The sequence below is a fragment of the Embiotoca jacksoni genome, unplaced genomic scaffold (genome assembly GCF_022577435.1).
Source record: "Embiotoca jacksoni isolate LCO1_2020_lvr unplaced genomic scaffold, fEmbJac1.0.p SCAF_24, whole genome shotgun sequence".
In the NCBI taxonomy this organism is placed as follows: Eukaryota; Metazoa; Chordata; class Actinopteri; family Embiotocidae; genus Embiotoca; species Embiotoca jacksoni.
The window spans coordinates 4,240,547-4,257,942 of record NW_027185375.1 but is presented as its reverse complement, the minus strand read 5'-3'; the positions used below and the strand labels follow the sequence as shown (position 1 = coordinate 4,257,942).

Genomic DNA, 17,396 nt, shown 5'->3' with positions numbered 1-17,396 from the left:
TTGAAAGATGGTGCAGACCAAAACAGAGCTAGAAGCAGGCTGAATATTTGATTTATAATATTTGGATGACCAGAATCTTTAATCATCTTTAAGTGATACTAACATTTGACTGTGTCTACTGTATGTGTATGCTACAATATGATAAATGTTAATTAAAATGTTCAGTTTTTTTTTTTATCCAGTTCAAATTCATTTACATATTTTAAGTGTTTGAAGATCCAAAGCGTATGCCCTGCAAGGGAGCCAATAAAACAAGTGAATTGGTCAAATTTATCTTAATTAGATTTAAGATCTATTAATTGATTAACATCAACTTTTATGATCAGCTGCCATTTGCGCTGTCAACATTACTGTATAAAATAGAAAAGGTTAATACAAACGTGTCACTTAATGTATTACTTCAAATTAAAAGCCCTTCAGCATATCATTAGACAGATACCCTTCATTTCTTAAAGAGGCTTTTATAGTGAAACATTTGCAAGAATGTGTTTTGACTGAAATTGGTCAATCACACTTTAGATGAGTAATCCAGAGCAAACTTTGAAAATAGCAGGGTTTACTTTATTAAATTAAAGTGATAGAATTATAGACTACGTTGTTGACTTGCCACCACAGTAGCAGTAGTTACGCTTTAGAAATGAGCCGTCCGTGCCCCCATGTGTGCCTCCATGCGTGCCCATATGGCTGCACTCCTGAACACGGTCCGATACTTCAACAAGCACTACATTCCGGGTGTTAATGGTTTGTCCACCCCAAGTGGCTGAAAAATCAGTTAATACAGGTTTAAACAGAATGTCAGACCAAAATCGATTCACACCAGTGGATGTGCGCAGAATAAATCTGTGCTGAAGAGGAGAATATTAGCTGTATCATGTGACCTATTGCCAAATGGTCACTGCTGTACATACAGCACTCGCAGTAATAGTTTTCCAATGCCAAAATAGCAGTACGAGGAGTAAACATGTTCTTTTTTTGACATAAATTCCAACAGTGACTGAATATGGTTTCAATTGCAAATCACACGTAGCAACAACAACCCACTTCACGCATTGTACCATAATTTGGATCCCAGCCACTTAAAAAAAAAAAAAAAAATGCATACACGAATCACTACATGTGTGTGTGTGTGTTATGTGTGTCTATTGGCTCTTAGCAGCTTTGTAAACAAGGCTGTGGTGTGTGGCGAGGCTCAACGTAACCTCGATCAAGGACGTTCTCATGTTTGCATATTAGTACGCGTGCGTGCGTGTGTTGATAGTGAAAGCGGGCGGGTCAGACGGGATGCAGACCTCCAGGTCTGATGGCCACTGTAGTGAAGGACATCATCCATCAACAGTCTCAGTGGTACGCATCATGTTTGAATCCACTCTGCATATACTGTTTGTGTTGGGTTTTTTTGTAGCGCTAGAGATCGAACGCTGACACAAAGTGAATGAGGAGTTTTGGTGCAGGCTGACAACATAATCAGGATTATGGAGGATGATGTTTTGGCTGATTTATTTCTCCCGCTCTCCTTCCTTAGCATAAACGTTGCTTCCCTCTGCAATATTTTTGGCTCGCTGCCAGCGTGTGTGCACTCCAGGACAAACAGGCAAGCCCTGTGCGAGTCATGCTCTGATGGGAGATTTAGATTCAGACGCGTACATACACACTTATACACACACCCACGCCGCATCTGTCTAACTCATTGATTATTCAATGAGATCTGATTCAGCAGCCACTCATCATTTTGTTTGCGCAGGAAAGGACGGGTAGCCGTGACCACTGACGCTAGGAAGAGGCAAAAAAAAAAAAGAGGAAGAGGACGAGAGAGGGGGGGGAGATAAAGTGCTATTAAGATGAGGAGATGGGGGGGCAACTTGCTCAAGGTGACTGCCAGAGATCACAGCAAACACATACAAATGAGTTGGCTGAGCAGAAACAGAGAGAAGGTGTGGTAAATCAAACCAACCATATCCTCTCTGCAAAGTGACTGCTTTGTCACTGCCTTCCGTCCTTTCCCCGCCGACGACCAAATCGAAACGACACACACGGAGCTCCGTGTGCACCAGCCCCGTGTCATTCGAGATGACTGATGAGCGAGAAGGACATGATATCTGAGTGCCAGATTAAAGTTTCCCGATTCAAAATGGCTGCTGGCCCCCTCTGTGTTTTCCTCTTTCCGTCACAGACACTCTGTAGACGTTAGGTGAACGGACAGGGGGTGATTTAGCCGGCGAGAAGTCTATATGTTATGCAACCGCCTATTTCCTCTTACGTAACGCTGCAGTTTCTGAGAGGAAGATTAGCCCCGCTATACTGTTCTCCGTGCAGCAGATGCCACATCTCCACTCGCAGGCATCATGCATACGTGTTGACAAGCTGATTAGCCATAGATAGCCAGAATTACCCTCAAACGGAAGATGCAGAGATACCACATGATGGAAAATCAGGAAGCCTGTGGGATGCCTTAGAAAAATACCAATATGAATCTGGAACTGAAAATAACACACAAAACCAAACATTAATAGTTGGCATATACGCTAAAATGCTGTGCTCCAGCTGTAACACTAATGAAATATTAAGCTTCCCTACACCACACAGAAGTGTCAGTCCTTTTAGTTGGGCATCCAGTAAAAATCTATTTATCAGTCATTTCTCTGTCCATGCTGCTCCAGCGGCTGATTCATAAGCAAATAAAAACTGGAGCTCTGCATACTTATGCAGGCATGTCAAGTTAAACTCAAGCACATACAGGCCGTGATAGATCATTATTGGGAGAAATAAGAACGAAGCTGATGAATAGTTTGCGTTTCCGCCACCCACGGGACTATTAACATGAAATTTGTCAAACCACATCACCGGCATCAGCAAATTGCTGAACTGGTCAGCCATGTATCTGGACCATTTCCTGAGGCGCATTGACACAGCAAGATGCAAAATACTTTGAGTGATTTAAACAACTGCAACTGTCTCTGCTGGAGGGGCTTGCTGAATTCACTTTGCAGCCTATCCAGCAGTTGTTTTCTCCCTCTAATTCTCCTGTTTGGCACTGGTATCAGATAAAAAAAAAAAAGGGAAACTCACAATAACTTTGAGGAAATGCAAATACATCAAGAAGACGATGAGTTGAAGCTGCAGGGTGTGTTTGAGAAGAAGCACTTCATGATTGAGCTGTCTGTAAAGAAAATGAAACAAAGAAACAAATGCTTGAAAAATGCATTCACGTTCCGCCTTTGTCTATTTTTCCCCGCATCTTAATTGACAACCAGTGTGTGCTGGGGAGAACGAACGAGATCTTGACATCTTCAAACGGAGCTTTGATCTCAAAGCACCTTGAGGCCCTGGAGGATCATCAAGGTTCCCTCTGTCCTTTTATCGCGCAGTGTTTCTCTCTGCCCCTTGCTCCTCCTCCTCCTCACGCTCTTCCTTTTCTGCTCTGCGTGATCAACGTGAGCTCTCTGAGGCTGCCTGATAACCCTGATACACACACACCACAACTGCAGCCGCTGCCTCATTTTCATTCCGCTCTCGACAGCAGCATTTACCTCGACGCGCTCCTGCACGCTGCAAGGTCATGTTGAAATATTTCAGACGGAAATGCTCTCCGTATTCCAGCACAACTCTTCCTCTGCGGTAGCTTGCTGCACAGAATTCCAAAAGCCAATTGTCTTTGTCTTTGAGAAAAAGGAAGGAGAGACTCTAATGAGGATTACAGAAACTTTTTTTTTTTTTTTTTTTTTGGGGCAGCTAAACACCAACTTACACTACTGCTGTGTGGGAAGCTAATCAGCAGTTTTCCTTTGTGAAAAACATTTTTGTTGTAAAAAGTTCTTAGATATTTGGCAAGGACAGCAAGTTTGTGCTTGAGTAATTATTACAACATTCAAGAGGAAATCTTTGAAACATGTTCTTTTCTTTCCCCCCAGACAAAAAGTTTTTCCTTGAAACTAAGTGCAACAACCCAAAAACTGATTTTGGTTGAAGTTAAAACTCATTCCAGAGATATGTATTTCTTCCAACCCCCTGCTACTGCAGATCTTTGAGTCACAGAGGTTCAATTAAACATTCAAAGAGATGCTGTCCTCTTCAGGCACTTGAGGTTTAAATTGGATTTAATTGAAAATGCATCATAAAGTAGAGCTCCTTCCCTCTAGTCCAGTAGACCCCTACCTGCACCACTGATTGACCCACAGAGGGAGAAGACGACATGACCTCCACATAAAAGAGGAGTAACGTAACATTCTTATGACTGACATTAGCCGACAGCTGCAGCAGATTAAGGCCCACTAAGCGGCAGTTGAGACGCGCTGGTGTTTAAAGAGCAGCCAGGGCTTATTGTAACTTACCTAGCAGTCCCTTCATTTCAACGTTGCAGGCTTGACTGCTCCCAGTCATTCAAAGAGTTGTTTTTTTTCCTTCTGTTTCCGGAGATATGTTCGCTTAAGGGAAACGGCCATTAAAATGTCATTACCGCCGCACTAAAATCATTTTTAAAAAACCACTGGTTCCCAGCGGCTTCCCACTGTAATGGGCTCGATACATTCCCTCAGCACCGGGAAGAACCCTAATGTTGCGGAACACAAATGCTAATCTCTCCGTAAATATCACTCAAATTCACTCTCCCTTCTGCTTTTCAGTTGTAATAGCATGTATTCATTCTGCTTTGCCCCGGCCAATTGAATTAATTCTCCAAGCAAAGGTGTTATGATTATTCTTCCGTCCTTGTGCGTGGGATATAACACAGATGATCCCGGCGTTTCCACTTGATTCCAAAGGCATTTTCACTAACCCTCTCCGTTTTGTTCTTCTTGCTGCAGTATCTCAAAAGTATCAATAGGCCAAAGCTTTGATTACATTTTCATTCATGTGCGCTTCACTAATCGCTCTCTGACAGTATTCATATTCATGTCTGGGAATCTATATTGGATTTTGGCATGCGTGGAGAGAGCAGGCGGAAGGACTGCGAGGGTCAGTCTATAACATGACTCAATTGATTACGTGCCTAAGAAGCTGGAAGCACTTTGCCATTTGAGATGTTTAAGCCTTTTTTTCCAGAATTAGATCATCTACTGAGCAGTCCATTAAGTTCCACTCCGACGAGCTCAGGTCGAGCTTAGTTCGGATCTTCGTGCCGGAGTGCACCGAGCTGCGTCCATTCCCTGTTGTGCTGTATTCTTCTTGTTTATCCTGGTTGTCTTATGTTCTGTTGTTCCCTGTGCAGCATTAATCACAACCACCAGCTCTTCCAGTTGTACCGCCACTTGAGCATGCTCAATTAATACCCTAATCATGGCTGTCATCGATGCATGGCCATAATGTGGCCTTGGCTGCATACTGTAACCGCTTTATACAGCACCAAAGAGCGGTTAGGATGCACATAAATTGGCTGTGATTATACTGATCATTAAGTCCCTGTACAACCACTGCACTTAGTTACTCTATTAACTTGCTATTTTAAGTTCTGTTAACATTGGGCTGTTTTATTGTCTTTTAAAAAATACTTAATCAGCCATGAATAATGAAAAACCGCTGCGAGCAAAAGCCACACGTTTACCTCTGAATATCTCAGCATATGGAAAGTGGCAAAATAAATGCACATAGCTAATGAGATAATGGAATCAATGAAGTCATAGCTGCTCAGGGCAGATAGCAGTGTGCAAATGTGACCCTGTCCGCAAATGAGCTGGACCTATAGTGACGAAAGAGAAGTGTTCCTGTCTGAGGTGTGAGCCGGGCTCTTACAGATGTGCAGAACAAAACTGCAACAGAGGATTTACTGCCAGACAGAGAGCTTGTCTGTAATGGTGCTGTCTGCTATGTACTCTATTTTTCTCTCCCTCACCCTTGTTCTATGCCTCTCCGGCAGACTGTAACTCTGTAAATGACTTTGACCTTTCCTGGGACTGAGGACAGGAACCACAGAGGGAGAGGAGAGAGATGGTGGGAGAAGAGAGTAGAGTAGGCGGTTGACTGTAATAAACTCGAAGCAGTGGGTGACTGTCAACACTAATAGATGGGAGAGGGGAGGGGGTCACCCAGTTGATGAATACTAAAGGTGCCTCAGTCCTCAGTGAGTGCACTGTTCTTTACCAGGGTGATGTGTGTGTGATCTGATGCTGGAATCGTCATCCGACTGCCGTCACCGAGGGCCTTTTTGTTGATTTCAGAAAAAATACTCTCGATTTTTACCACAGGACAACAAAATAGCAGCCCCATCACGTGTATTATGGATTGGTGCACGGCAGGATGACTGCAATTTATCTGTACTCCATTGCAGTGTAACTGCTGTTTAGTTGACAACTCAATTGCTTCAGAGAAATTCATTCACACACAGACAGAATTTCCTTTTTTATATTCTTTTGTCATTACACTCCCCTTTATGCGATGCCATTTAGAAACTAGCTACGCTCAACGGGGCCCCTCTGTGTATCAAAGGTTAAAAATATAAAACATGAGTAATGATGAGTGTTCCAGGAAGTGTGATTTTAGGTTTGTGCCAAATCTTTTTGTTATCGTAGACTTATCCACAACTTTGCTGCTTTTCTGAAACAAAATGATCAATCAACTGATTGGCTGCATTCCCCATCTCTAAAGCTGAAACTAAAAATAGCTCACAATCCTTCTTTGAAAGACCTCAATAGCTTGAAATGTTTAAATGCTGAATTGACACATTAATTCATGAATCTAATCAAACTTCTTTGGTGTGTTATTTGAAGCAGGATATTAGACAGCGAGTTATTTTAAGTATGAACCAATGGGCTGTTTGGAATTTTGAGAAGGCAGTTCAATTTGATTGAATGGGCAGAACAAAAAAAACGATCCACTTCCAAACAGTTTTCCAGGCAATTCAAGATTCATCGGTCTCTGTGTGAACTTTCTTAACTTGTTATTTCTTCGTCTCGGTGCCCTTTTTTCACAATGTTCTCCATCATCATCTTTGCTTGTAGGAACGGGGAAAGATCAGCGTGATCTTCAACGTGGGAACGGACGATATAACAATCGAGGAGGGCGCGGTGATGGTGAGCGACGGCAAATACCACGTGGTGCGATTCACGCGCAGTGGTGGCAACGCCACACTACAGGTGGACAACCAGCCAGTCATCGAACGTTTCCCCTCAGGTAGGAACAGAAGCCCTGATCTCTCGGACAGCGGGAGGGCCATCAGTGTTGGATCAGAACCTTCACAATATTGAATTTTCAGAGAAGCTGGGTAACACAGTGGAGAGAGAAAGATGCAGCTTTGGCACAGAAATAATAATTATTTCAGCCTCCCATGTGCCACTAAAGGGGATTTTTCTTAAGAAGCACATTCTGGTTTATTTATCATGACATTCATATTTACAGATCGCCTACATTATTCTCGGTGATTAAGTCAGGTTCTGGTGTAAAAAGGCAGGAAGAGCCAAAGCAGCCTTCCTGAGGCAAACAATCTCCCATCTAAGAGCATCCTGCTCTCTGCAGTTACTCTGCCATTGTAGCTGCTGGCACTGGGATGCCATGATTGAAAGGAGGCCAGCAGAATGCAAATGTGCCAGTCAGGTACGGTAGGTGAGCAAGGTTTTTCAGGCAGGATACAGAGGGAGGACACTTCATGCGGGGAAAGTATGTGGAGGTGTTTAGAAGTCATGCCTCGGCTCCGAGATAAACACAGGCACACAGACTTAAAACGAGGGCAAACACCCGATGAGTCACTGCTGGGAGTGTGCTCATTCACCCCGCTTGTTGTTTAACCATAATCATGGTATTCTATTTCAGCCTGAATTATGAGGCTATTTTTGGTGGTGCAGAAGCTTTCACTTAATTTCTCTCTCCAATGTGTTTCCTCTTTATTCATGGTTGTTCAAAGGAAGACATTTTGTGTTCCCATCATGAGTTTGGTAAATGCCAGGCTAAGCTGGACTCTCTGCTTTGATGAAAACGAAAAACCTGAATGGAAAATAAGGTTGGTTTTTTTTTCACCAATGTTTTTATGTCCAACTTGTAAATCGGCAGCCCTGCTGAAGTCAACATGCTCCATCTCCATTGTCTAAAAGCACCGTCTATGTATCATCATTGTTTCAAACAGCAGGGAGAGTGCTGCTAATGTGGTCATGATATTTACCCTCGTCGACATATAGAGCAGTGGGACTGTGACATTCTCTGTCACAGCAGTGATCCCAGATTTGGAGGCTTTGTTTTGCCATCGAGAGAAGAATATTCTCTCGCTCATCCATCAGCACAGCGAGGCCGGACCGAGGGGCATGCATCACAACCAGAGGAGGAAGCGCCCTGTGACAGTTCACTCTTTTCAGTTGTTATTATGATGGAAATGCAGCCCTTTTCGCTACAACACGCGCTCCAAAGAGGAGCCTTCATCTAACAATAGCACGAGCCGCTCGGAAAAATAACAGTAGAGCAGCCTGTTAGCGTTGGCAAGTGAGTGTCATCATTCAAATCTGTGTTTTGTTTCGTCAAGAAACATTAATGCACAGCCCATATTCTATTCTTTTTATTCCTCTTCCCTTCCGCCCTCCTTGCCGCTGTTGTTGTCCTCATCAAACATTTCTTTCCTTTTTCCTCTGCTGATCAAGTATTGAAGTGTTATTTTGTTGTTGTCTGTTAGTTTATTTGATGAGTTCCGTGTTTGGCTGCCAGGGGCTAGAGCCCGTCTGAAGTTTTAGGAGGTTATCAGTGCTAAAGAAAGGAAATAGATGAAGATTGGGGGGATGCTAACTGGTGCTAGAATGGCTTTGATTCATTTATGTGAGCTAGATACACTCGAACTATTTTTGGGCGCCTGCTTTGATGGCTCCGGCACACGCTTTGAAGGTTTCAGTCGTCATTGTCTGGTTGGGCGGTGTCCTGGGGAAACAGAGATGTTACACATTAGGTAAGCAAAAGCCCCGGATGGGGCTCAGGCACAAAAGGGTGGAGGATTGCGTAAAGGGGGAGAGCGAGGGAGGGATGGAGGAGGGAGGTGAAGGGATTGCAACTTCCCTAACTGACATATGAGGTGCGTAAAGAGAGAGAGAGAGAGAGAGAGGTTACATTTTGGGGAAGAAGAGAAAGAAAAAGGAGCTCCCTTGTTGAAACAAGTTCCTCTGACCCAGATTGGAGATTTAAACGTCTTCTGATTCTTTAAATGGGACAAAATACTCTATACTCTCAGTTTGTGAAAGGAGTCAGGCCTACATCATTTTTCTTGATGCTTACATTATGCAATATCATCGCGATGTTGTCCCAGTAGAGCACTGACATCAACTTGTAACCAGATTCAGAGGAAAATAGAACACGTTGTCATGAAAGATGCTCCCAATGGGGCGTTCTGTTCGGTGTAACAGGTACCAAATTTGTCTTGTTCCCCTAACAAAACAAGCAAGTGCAGTTTCATGTGAAATCTCTGTCCCCAAAGGGACTGTTGCGACCCACATCAGGCAGTCTTGTCTGGATGCCCTTGCAGTTTGGATCCCTGTCTAATACTTTCTGTACACAGAGAGCTACGTGTGGGATTCCCCATCACCCAAAGCATGGCCTCAGAAAGGTCCTCACCAGATAGCAGAGATAGAATGTAAATGTGTCGTCTCTCACAAGAAGGATAGTGACACGTTATCTTTCTGTATCTTTCCCTGACCAAAAACACATTTATTCACACTGTAGCCTCAGTCCAAAATGCCTATTGGATTCAGAAGTGTTTGCACTGCTTTGCTCACAAAGCCTCCATTAAGGCCCAGGTTTGCCAACAGCAGGCTCATAAACAGAAGGCCATTGCGAGGTGATGATTTGGAGAGACAAGATGTTGACGGCAAACACGGCTGTCACGGGTCAGGCACATTCAACGGCAGAGCAACACGTCTCCTGATGTCCCACGAAGTGATGTTTGTATTCCTCGGGGAGTCTGTGTCTGTGGGTGTTTTGGTCCGTGTCTGCTTCTACGTGTGACAGTGCATGCGTCTGTCTGTGTGCATCACATAGTGTGCGTGTGTGTGTATGCATGCATTTTGATGGACAGAGAGCAGACAAAAAGTGTCAGAGGAGTGCCCAGACAGCTAATCCAGCATGTCAGGTGTCCCCTGTGGGTTCCTGCAGCAACAGTTATTGGCCCGCCCCCACCTCCTATATTCTCAAAATGGCAGACTAGCTCAATAAAAACATCCCCGTATCACACCGAGCACCTCAACCTGGCCCCAAATAAACAGCCAGATGCTCGCAGCAGTGCCATACGGACTCTAATTGTACCGTTTCACACCCAATTCCATTTATTTCCTGGTCATCTGCTGTGAGAGAGTTAGCAGAGCTGATGTGGCTAATTGTTTAGTCTGCAGCGGTTACCTTAAAATTTGATACCATTCCCCTTTGAGATAAGTGTGTGCATCATTTTCAGATAAGCAAACCCTGAAGTCCTAGCAGCCTGACAAAGGGTGTCTGGTTTGTGATGTTACCAGAGAACATCTTATTCCTCTTACAGAACTGAGGTAACGTTTTCTGAGGAAGACTGCTTCATAATTAAAGACTACTACCCAAACACTTATCAAAACTTGGCCGACAGAAAATCGATCTCTGCTCCGCATCAGGGATCCGCATCACACTGATTTTTTTTTTTTTACCTCACAGAAGTTTAGAAAAAAAAAAAAAAAAAAAAACACTACCTCTGACAGATGTAGCTACCTCTAACCTTACTTAAAATCAGCTTCATTTTATTTATATAGTGCCAAATCACAATATCATCTCAGGGCACCTAACATTTTAAGGTGGCAAATTTACAACATAAAGAAACCCAACAATTCAACACTTTCAAAAACTATTTTTTAACAGGAAGATAATCTCCAAGAGAACCAGTCACAGAGGTAGGCAGTAATCTGCCTCTACGGGTTGACTACTTTAACTGAATCATAAGTAAAGAAAGTCGCTGAGTCAATGAGCTTACTCATGTCCATTATTACAGCAAAAATTATCAGACTGAACAATGAAGCATTTTATTATTGGTAAATAAAGATTTTCGTTTGTAAAAGGAAGAATGTGCAATCATATGTTTCCGTTTCATTTCAGTCTCGCTGTAATGATCTGATATAATTGCCTATGACAAAGACATGAAGACACATTTAAACTTTTATTTCTGTTGTTGTCACTACTCAGTTTCTGTAGTATTAATTTTCCAAAATTTGCTTGCTAATCATGCAGCAGCAAGTCTGTTGTCCCATTTTTTATTTCAATTTTTGGTTGAACCGCACGCCTGTAAAGAATCACTCAGTCTATAACAATATCAATTCCAAAATATCAGTTTGTATAAAAAACCCTGCATTAGTTATAATCTGCAAATGCCATTTTGAAATTTGCCATTATTTTATATATTTCTAGGTCAGTTTTCTTCCTGCCCTGTAGCAACTCTTCACCCTCCTCTCCACCCCTTTGCTGATCATGGCGCTCAGACACTCAGAGGGGAGGTCAGATTTGGTGAGTGGGGTCCTGCTACAGCATTAATCCGTCTCTTACAAGGAGCCAGCTGTCCTTTCAGCAGCTGCTGCACCCCAAAGAAAGAAAGAAAGCTAGAAAGAAAGCAAGAAAGAAAGAGTGTGTAGTATAATTGCTTTTGCGTGGTTATTTTTGTACAGATGCATACATATAGAGTGTATGGCGGTGTTGTTTAATGCATCCCTACCTGCCTCTCTCTCTTTGCCGTGTCTCACACAACCCATCCATCTCATCGTCATCGTCTCTCTTTTTGCAAATCACCTCACATTAATTATTTTTGTGATTCCAGTGATTCATCACAATAAATTATGACATTACAGAAAGAAGGACCCACCCATTTCCTGAAGGTTTATACCACACTTGGCATTTGGACTTCATCGCGGTGCCCCCTGAGCTTTGCATAATCGTTATGAATTTTAAAACCGTAGTTATATCGTCACCATCATGGCGTATTGGCTATGATTACCATATTTTGCTAGCTTTTAACTGTCATTATGACCAATGAGAGTGCACATTGTGCTGTCTTTCCTACGCTCTTACAGTTTCACGCTCACTTGTCAGTATTTACGAGCAGTACATCTAATGTAAAGCTGTCACTTTAGTTTCTGCAGTTGAGTAGAATTAAAAAGAGGAAGTGGTTTTGGGAGATAGTGTTGCATAAATAACAGTGGAGGACATAAGGAAAGCAATAGTACTCTACAGCAAAGTGCTATGGATGAATTGCTGGAAAATGATGGACTGATGGAGAAGACGGATGAAGAGACGGAGTGAAAGAGATAGACAGGTTTAGTGGAACAAAGAGAGGTGAGAGCCAGCATGCGTGCTGGAAGCAAGACGCTGTGACTGCTGTGATGGATTAGGCTTTGAATGTTACTGAATAATAAGCGCTTCACAAATTGGATTGTATCACAACAGGAAAGATTACATACATTGCAGTACAGTGTGATGCAGCGCATGAACACACTTCACATGCAGGCGCATGCATACGCAACGCAGCACTGTACACGCAGCCAAGGATAATTTCATTACACAAATTACTTGCTACTTGAAATGCACCCAGACACAACAGTGTTCATTTTGAGCAGACCAATCCACCACTTAACACAGATCATAAATCAAGGACAGAAAAAGAAAAGGGGAGATAGGCAAAGTACAAAGACAGGGCTATTGTCATTCCCGATTTTCATTCTGTAAGGCATTTAGAGGATCCGTTCAGCGTGAAGGCTGGCCATTAGAGGGAGAAAAAAAGGGAAGACGACAGACATGGAGTCAGTAAAGAATAGAGAGACTCTTTGTACCGGCGAGGTCAGCTCCAGCTCTTCCGTCTGAGCTGTTAAGATGTTCTTACTCCTCAGATAAATGGTGTAAGAAAAGGGGTCAACAAAGCTCTCGGCCGTGCTCTTTTCGTCCTCCTTTTTTTTTTTTTTTTTATCATTACCCTTTTTGTCTCCACTGTTTCCATCTTTGTCTCTGCGACCTCTACGCTCAGAGAGACAGAAAACCAAGCGTGAATAAACAAGGAAGAGAAAGAGACAGTGTGAGAGGGGGAGGTGGGGGTGGGGGGGATGAAGGCAGCCCAGAAGATCTGCTTCCCTCTTTGCCTTTGGCAAAAGCAATATGAGAGCACTCTAAAAGTAGCTGGAGTATCTGAAAGTAGGGGAGAGGAACAGGATTAGGACAGGAGAGGGGGTGCACTCTGTATGAGACAATGGCTGGGGGCACAGGGACTTCACCTGGACATGGACTAGATTTCACCTCACTAGCTCGGGCTCGTGACTGTGACGGTCCACCAAGCAGATGAGGATGGATGAGTGTGTGAGGTGAACCTTGTGTCAGGCTTGGCAGGAAAGCATCTTGAGTGCCATATTGCTTGGGAAGAGTCCCACAATATACTGTAAAATAGGCTTATTCATATGTTGGCTTCTCATATATGGTAATGGTAATTACAGTTTTTAATGTTGCAGCAGCCCCTTGTTATAAAAGAACCAATCACCTGCTAATTTATCATCAGTGTGGAGAAGTCCTCGGTAATGTTATCAAGCCTAAATGTGGACTTCTTGATTTTAATGTTTCCTTTTTATTTGCAAAAATGATTAAAAAAAAAATTAGGTCAAAAAAATTGCTTTACTTTTTATATTTTCTGCTGCTTTAGCTTATAACGCCACTATTTTAGTTTGACAGCTATATGGGCTACTTATTAGATACTCTGTAGGACATGACTATATATAGAAATATATTTATATATAAATATTCATATGTAACATTTTTAATGCGGGACTTAATGCTATTTTACTTTAGAAAAATACTTTTAATATGAGTGAAGTATACAGCGTCAAGGCTGCCACTGATGACATGAACTTGCTCAGCGCTTTGTTTTTTTGTACAGCTAAATTAGCACACTGTATTTAAATGTGTTTCCCATTATTTATTGTTATTACTAATGTAAAAAGTGGAGTTTTTTTTAAGTCACACTCGCATCTAATAACACCTCTGAGCAACAAAAAAAAAAGAAAAATAATGCCAGTACTCTCAGGCCATTAATGGGATATGATGCGTGACACTCTTTGGGTTTTTATTATGTTCGTCATTATATTGAGGAAAGTAGCTACAGCGGAGAAAGTCAGTAAGAGTTAATTGAAGTCAGGCAGCTTAGGCACTTGTCACTGGTGACAGTTCCCTCTCGTTCTGCTGCTTCTTATTGGGCCTCTGGTGCTGTGCGACTCCTTTTGATTGGATCTTGCACAGTTGGAAGGTATCTCCAATTATTGGCCTGTAGCTATGGGATGATGGAGAGAGAGCGAGGAGAACTAGTCAAGAAAGTAGTGATGAGGACAGGGCGGGTGGAAAAAAAAAAAAAAAGAAAAAAAAAGGAGATACACCGCTAAGTAGTTCAGATCAGGAGAGGGAAAAGATTGCTTTGGGTAATTAGAGAAGTGACAACTTTGATTTCCAGATGAGTTGGGGAGGCGTGGGGGGGCTTTCTTTGGCTCACTCCAGCAGCCACCCTCGCAACAAATCCACCGTGGCTGAGATGAAAGGTGGCAGGGATCCCGTCGCAGCAGGAAGAGAGAGGGGAAGAAGTGAAAACGAGCTGCTGGATTGATAACTGCTGCACAGATGAAAGATGAGCGAGCAGTTAAAAACAGCGACATATCATCCGTTTCAAATGCACATAGACGTAAGAGGTGGGCGATGTATTTACAATGAACAAAGGAGTGTGGTGGGTAGGTAAATCGGTGTCTTTTCCCAAATGAAGAAACACAACTTGTCTGCAATATTTGGCTTAAAAACGATGGAGGAGGGGGGGGAGGGGACCTCTTGTGTAAATTCCACCATGTTTGAGCCCTGAAAGTTGTCTTCAACAATTCTGACTCTGCAGAAACAGCACTTCAACTGTCTTGTCTTCAGAAACACGTCATAACTGAAACATCTGCATTAGAAACAGGGTGAAATATCTGTTTCACAGCACATATTATATCACATTAAGACATGAAAACAGAACTTTACAAACAAAAGCAACATGATTTTTGCAGAGGTGCATTTAAAAGCACAAGGCTACACTATATAGGTGGTGGTCGCAAAAACACCCAGTGGATATGAGAGCAATCCATCTAAAGTTACAAAATGAAAAGCAGAATGAGGCTAGCTTGTCAGATAGAGGTTTCTGAGAGCGAGAGAGAGAGAGAGGCAGAGCGGGATGGCCGCTAGCCAATCGTCTCCAATGTAATCTCCATTCTTGTGGATGGATTTCCGATGTGGGTGTCCTGTACAAGGGCATCTGGCTGCCTGCAGAGCTACATGATATACAGTTGGCTCCTTGGAGGATCTCTACACACACATGTAGTCACACGGACGAACACATATGCACCGATACCAAAGGAGACAGAACAGTGTGTGATTCATATGCTGATTATCAGCGCACTCAAGTCCCACTCACCCAGACAGACAGAAACAGATACTCTACACTCCCAGCACGCCGGGCAGAGCTCCTGCCTGTCCTCCACTTTGCTTTGTGTCTCCCCGAGGTGCCAGTCAATCAGCGTGCCCTTGCCCTGCCCCCTAGTACCGCAGCTGTGATATCGACCCAGAACCCGTCCCCACCATGGCCGTTCATCCAGCCGATGCGCCGGACGGCAAACATGCAGCCCAGGAGGAGGACAGGCAGGCTTCCAGAGAGGGAATAGCACCAGTGTTTCAGTGTGGACCGTCTGAGCCTCGGGGGAGGGAGGGGGGGGAGGGGGTCCAGAGCCGCAGGCATGAAGGCTAGGCAAACATGCATGACGTGTGTGAAGGAGTGTGGTCATCCTGATGTTTACATGCACACAGTCTGCTGGGTTGGCTCATACAGGGAGTTATATTTGATTTAAGATGAACTATTTATATGCACCTATAATTAGAGTGCACGAGCTTTATTTCCATATCTCCACCAATTATACAGTATACTTTGTGAATACCAGAATTACAGTTGCAAAAGATCATTAACAAAATACTTCTAGTGTCTCCTGGGACTGAGCTGTAACCTTAGGAAGAGGCATTTCTGAAATTTAAAAAAAACCAATGATATAACGGCTTGGGGCTATATTTTACATTTGAGCCTGCTGTGCATATGTGCCTGCCATGCAAGGCAACAGTCAAATAGATATACATGTATTATTCCATATCGTTATATGCATCATAGGACAGAGTCTGTATGCCATCCGAAGTAGTGACATTTTATGTTTTCATCCTCATAACCAGAACACTACAGATGCATGAAAAAGAGCTTAAAAATGGTCCAAATCCTAAAACCCAAGCTCCTACATTCCCAATCGTGCAGCCAAAAGCAACTTTCATTAGACCCTCTCTGATTGGTGAGCAAACTCAGATTTCAATATTATAGATATTATAAAACTAGATTTACAGGCTGCACATTTCTCTACAGGTGACTAGCAAATGGACTTGAAGGTATAAAAACAGTAGAGTGCACCGTTAAAGGAGAATTAATCAACATATAAACCACTTGTGTCCATTAGTGAAGGTTGGCTATGAAAGGGAACCAGAATGTTGTATGCCTACACGAACCACTTGCATTGCAGTTTACCTACATGTCTGCCCAGACTCATAAAATATGTCGTGAAGACTTAAGGACTCCTTATACGTGTTCACATGCTTGGCCAATGAAGCAGATTCTGATAGAACACAACGTTTTTGCCATGGCAGCAGACAATGCTTCAAATATGGAAGTTGCTCCACAGAAGGTAGAAATTTTAAAAACGACTACTTCACGCGCATCTTCAACGCAACAGCACAAAACATCTATACAATCACTATAGCTTCAAGGTGGACACTCAAGATTAGTATCACCAACGGTATCTGACCAAATGAGCCAGCGCTGAACATGACAAATTCACAGCAACCTTGACCTGCGACCACCAAAATCAAATTACTTAATCCATTACGTCCAAGTGAGCATGTGTGCCGCATTTTAAGAAGTTCCCTCTAGGCGTCTTTGACATGTCGCGTTTACAAAAATGTGAGGTCGCAGTGACCTTTGATCCCAGAAATCTAGTCGGGTTAGCCTTGAGACCAAGTAAAAGTTTGTGCCAATTTTGAGGAATGTTCTTCAAGGCATTCCTGAGATATCGTATTTGCGAGAATTGGATGGACGGACAATCTTAAAACTTAATGCCTCTGGTCACGGCAGTCTCCTGCACAGAGGCATAAAACGATATGCCTCAACAGCTTAGAGCCACTGTGATTCACCAGTTTATTTTTCTCTCTCTTTCTTGAGAGCCAGGTCCGATTGCATTGTTTTGCCATCTTTCATATCAAGCAAAGGGAATAGTCTTGGGAATGGAGCGAGTGTGATAATGACGGCGAGGGAGAAGAGAAGGGCCCAGCTGTTTAATCTATCCCCCCATTCTCATGCAGAGCAGGCTTCAGCTGGTGGTGAGAAGAGCGAGAAGGGAGAAGTTTCACTCAGAATG

The 17,396-nt window shown here is 43.1% G+C and overlaps 1 protein-coding gene across 4 annotated transcripts in view; it reads left to right on the top strand.

Moving 5' to 3' along the window:
- The window catches only part of nrxn2b (neurexin 2b), a 658,484-nt gene that overhangs the window by 607,004 nt on the left and 34,084 nt on the right, over positions 1–17,396 (top strand). For all 4 annotated transcript variants that reach the window (XM_069159139.1, XM_069159138.1, XM_069159137.1 and 1 more), the window contains one exon: positions 6,930–7,101. In XM_069159139.1, the coding sequence (XP_069015240.1) occupies positions 6,930–7,101 (172 nt within the window). The remainder of the gene's footprint in view (positions 1–6,929; positions 7,102–17,396) is intronic.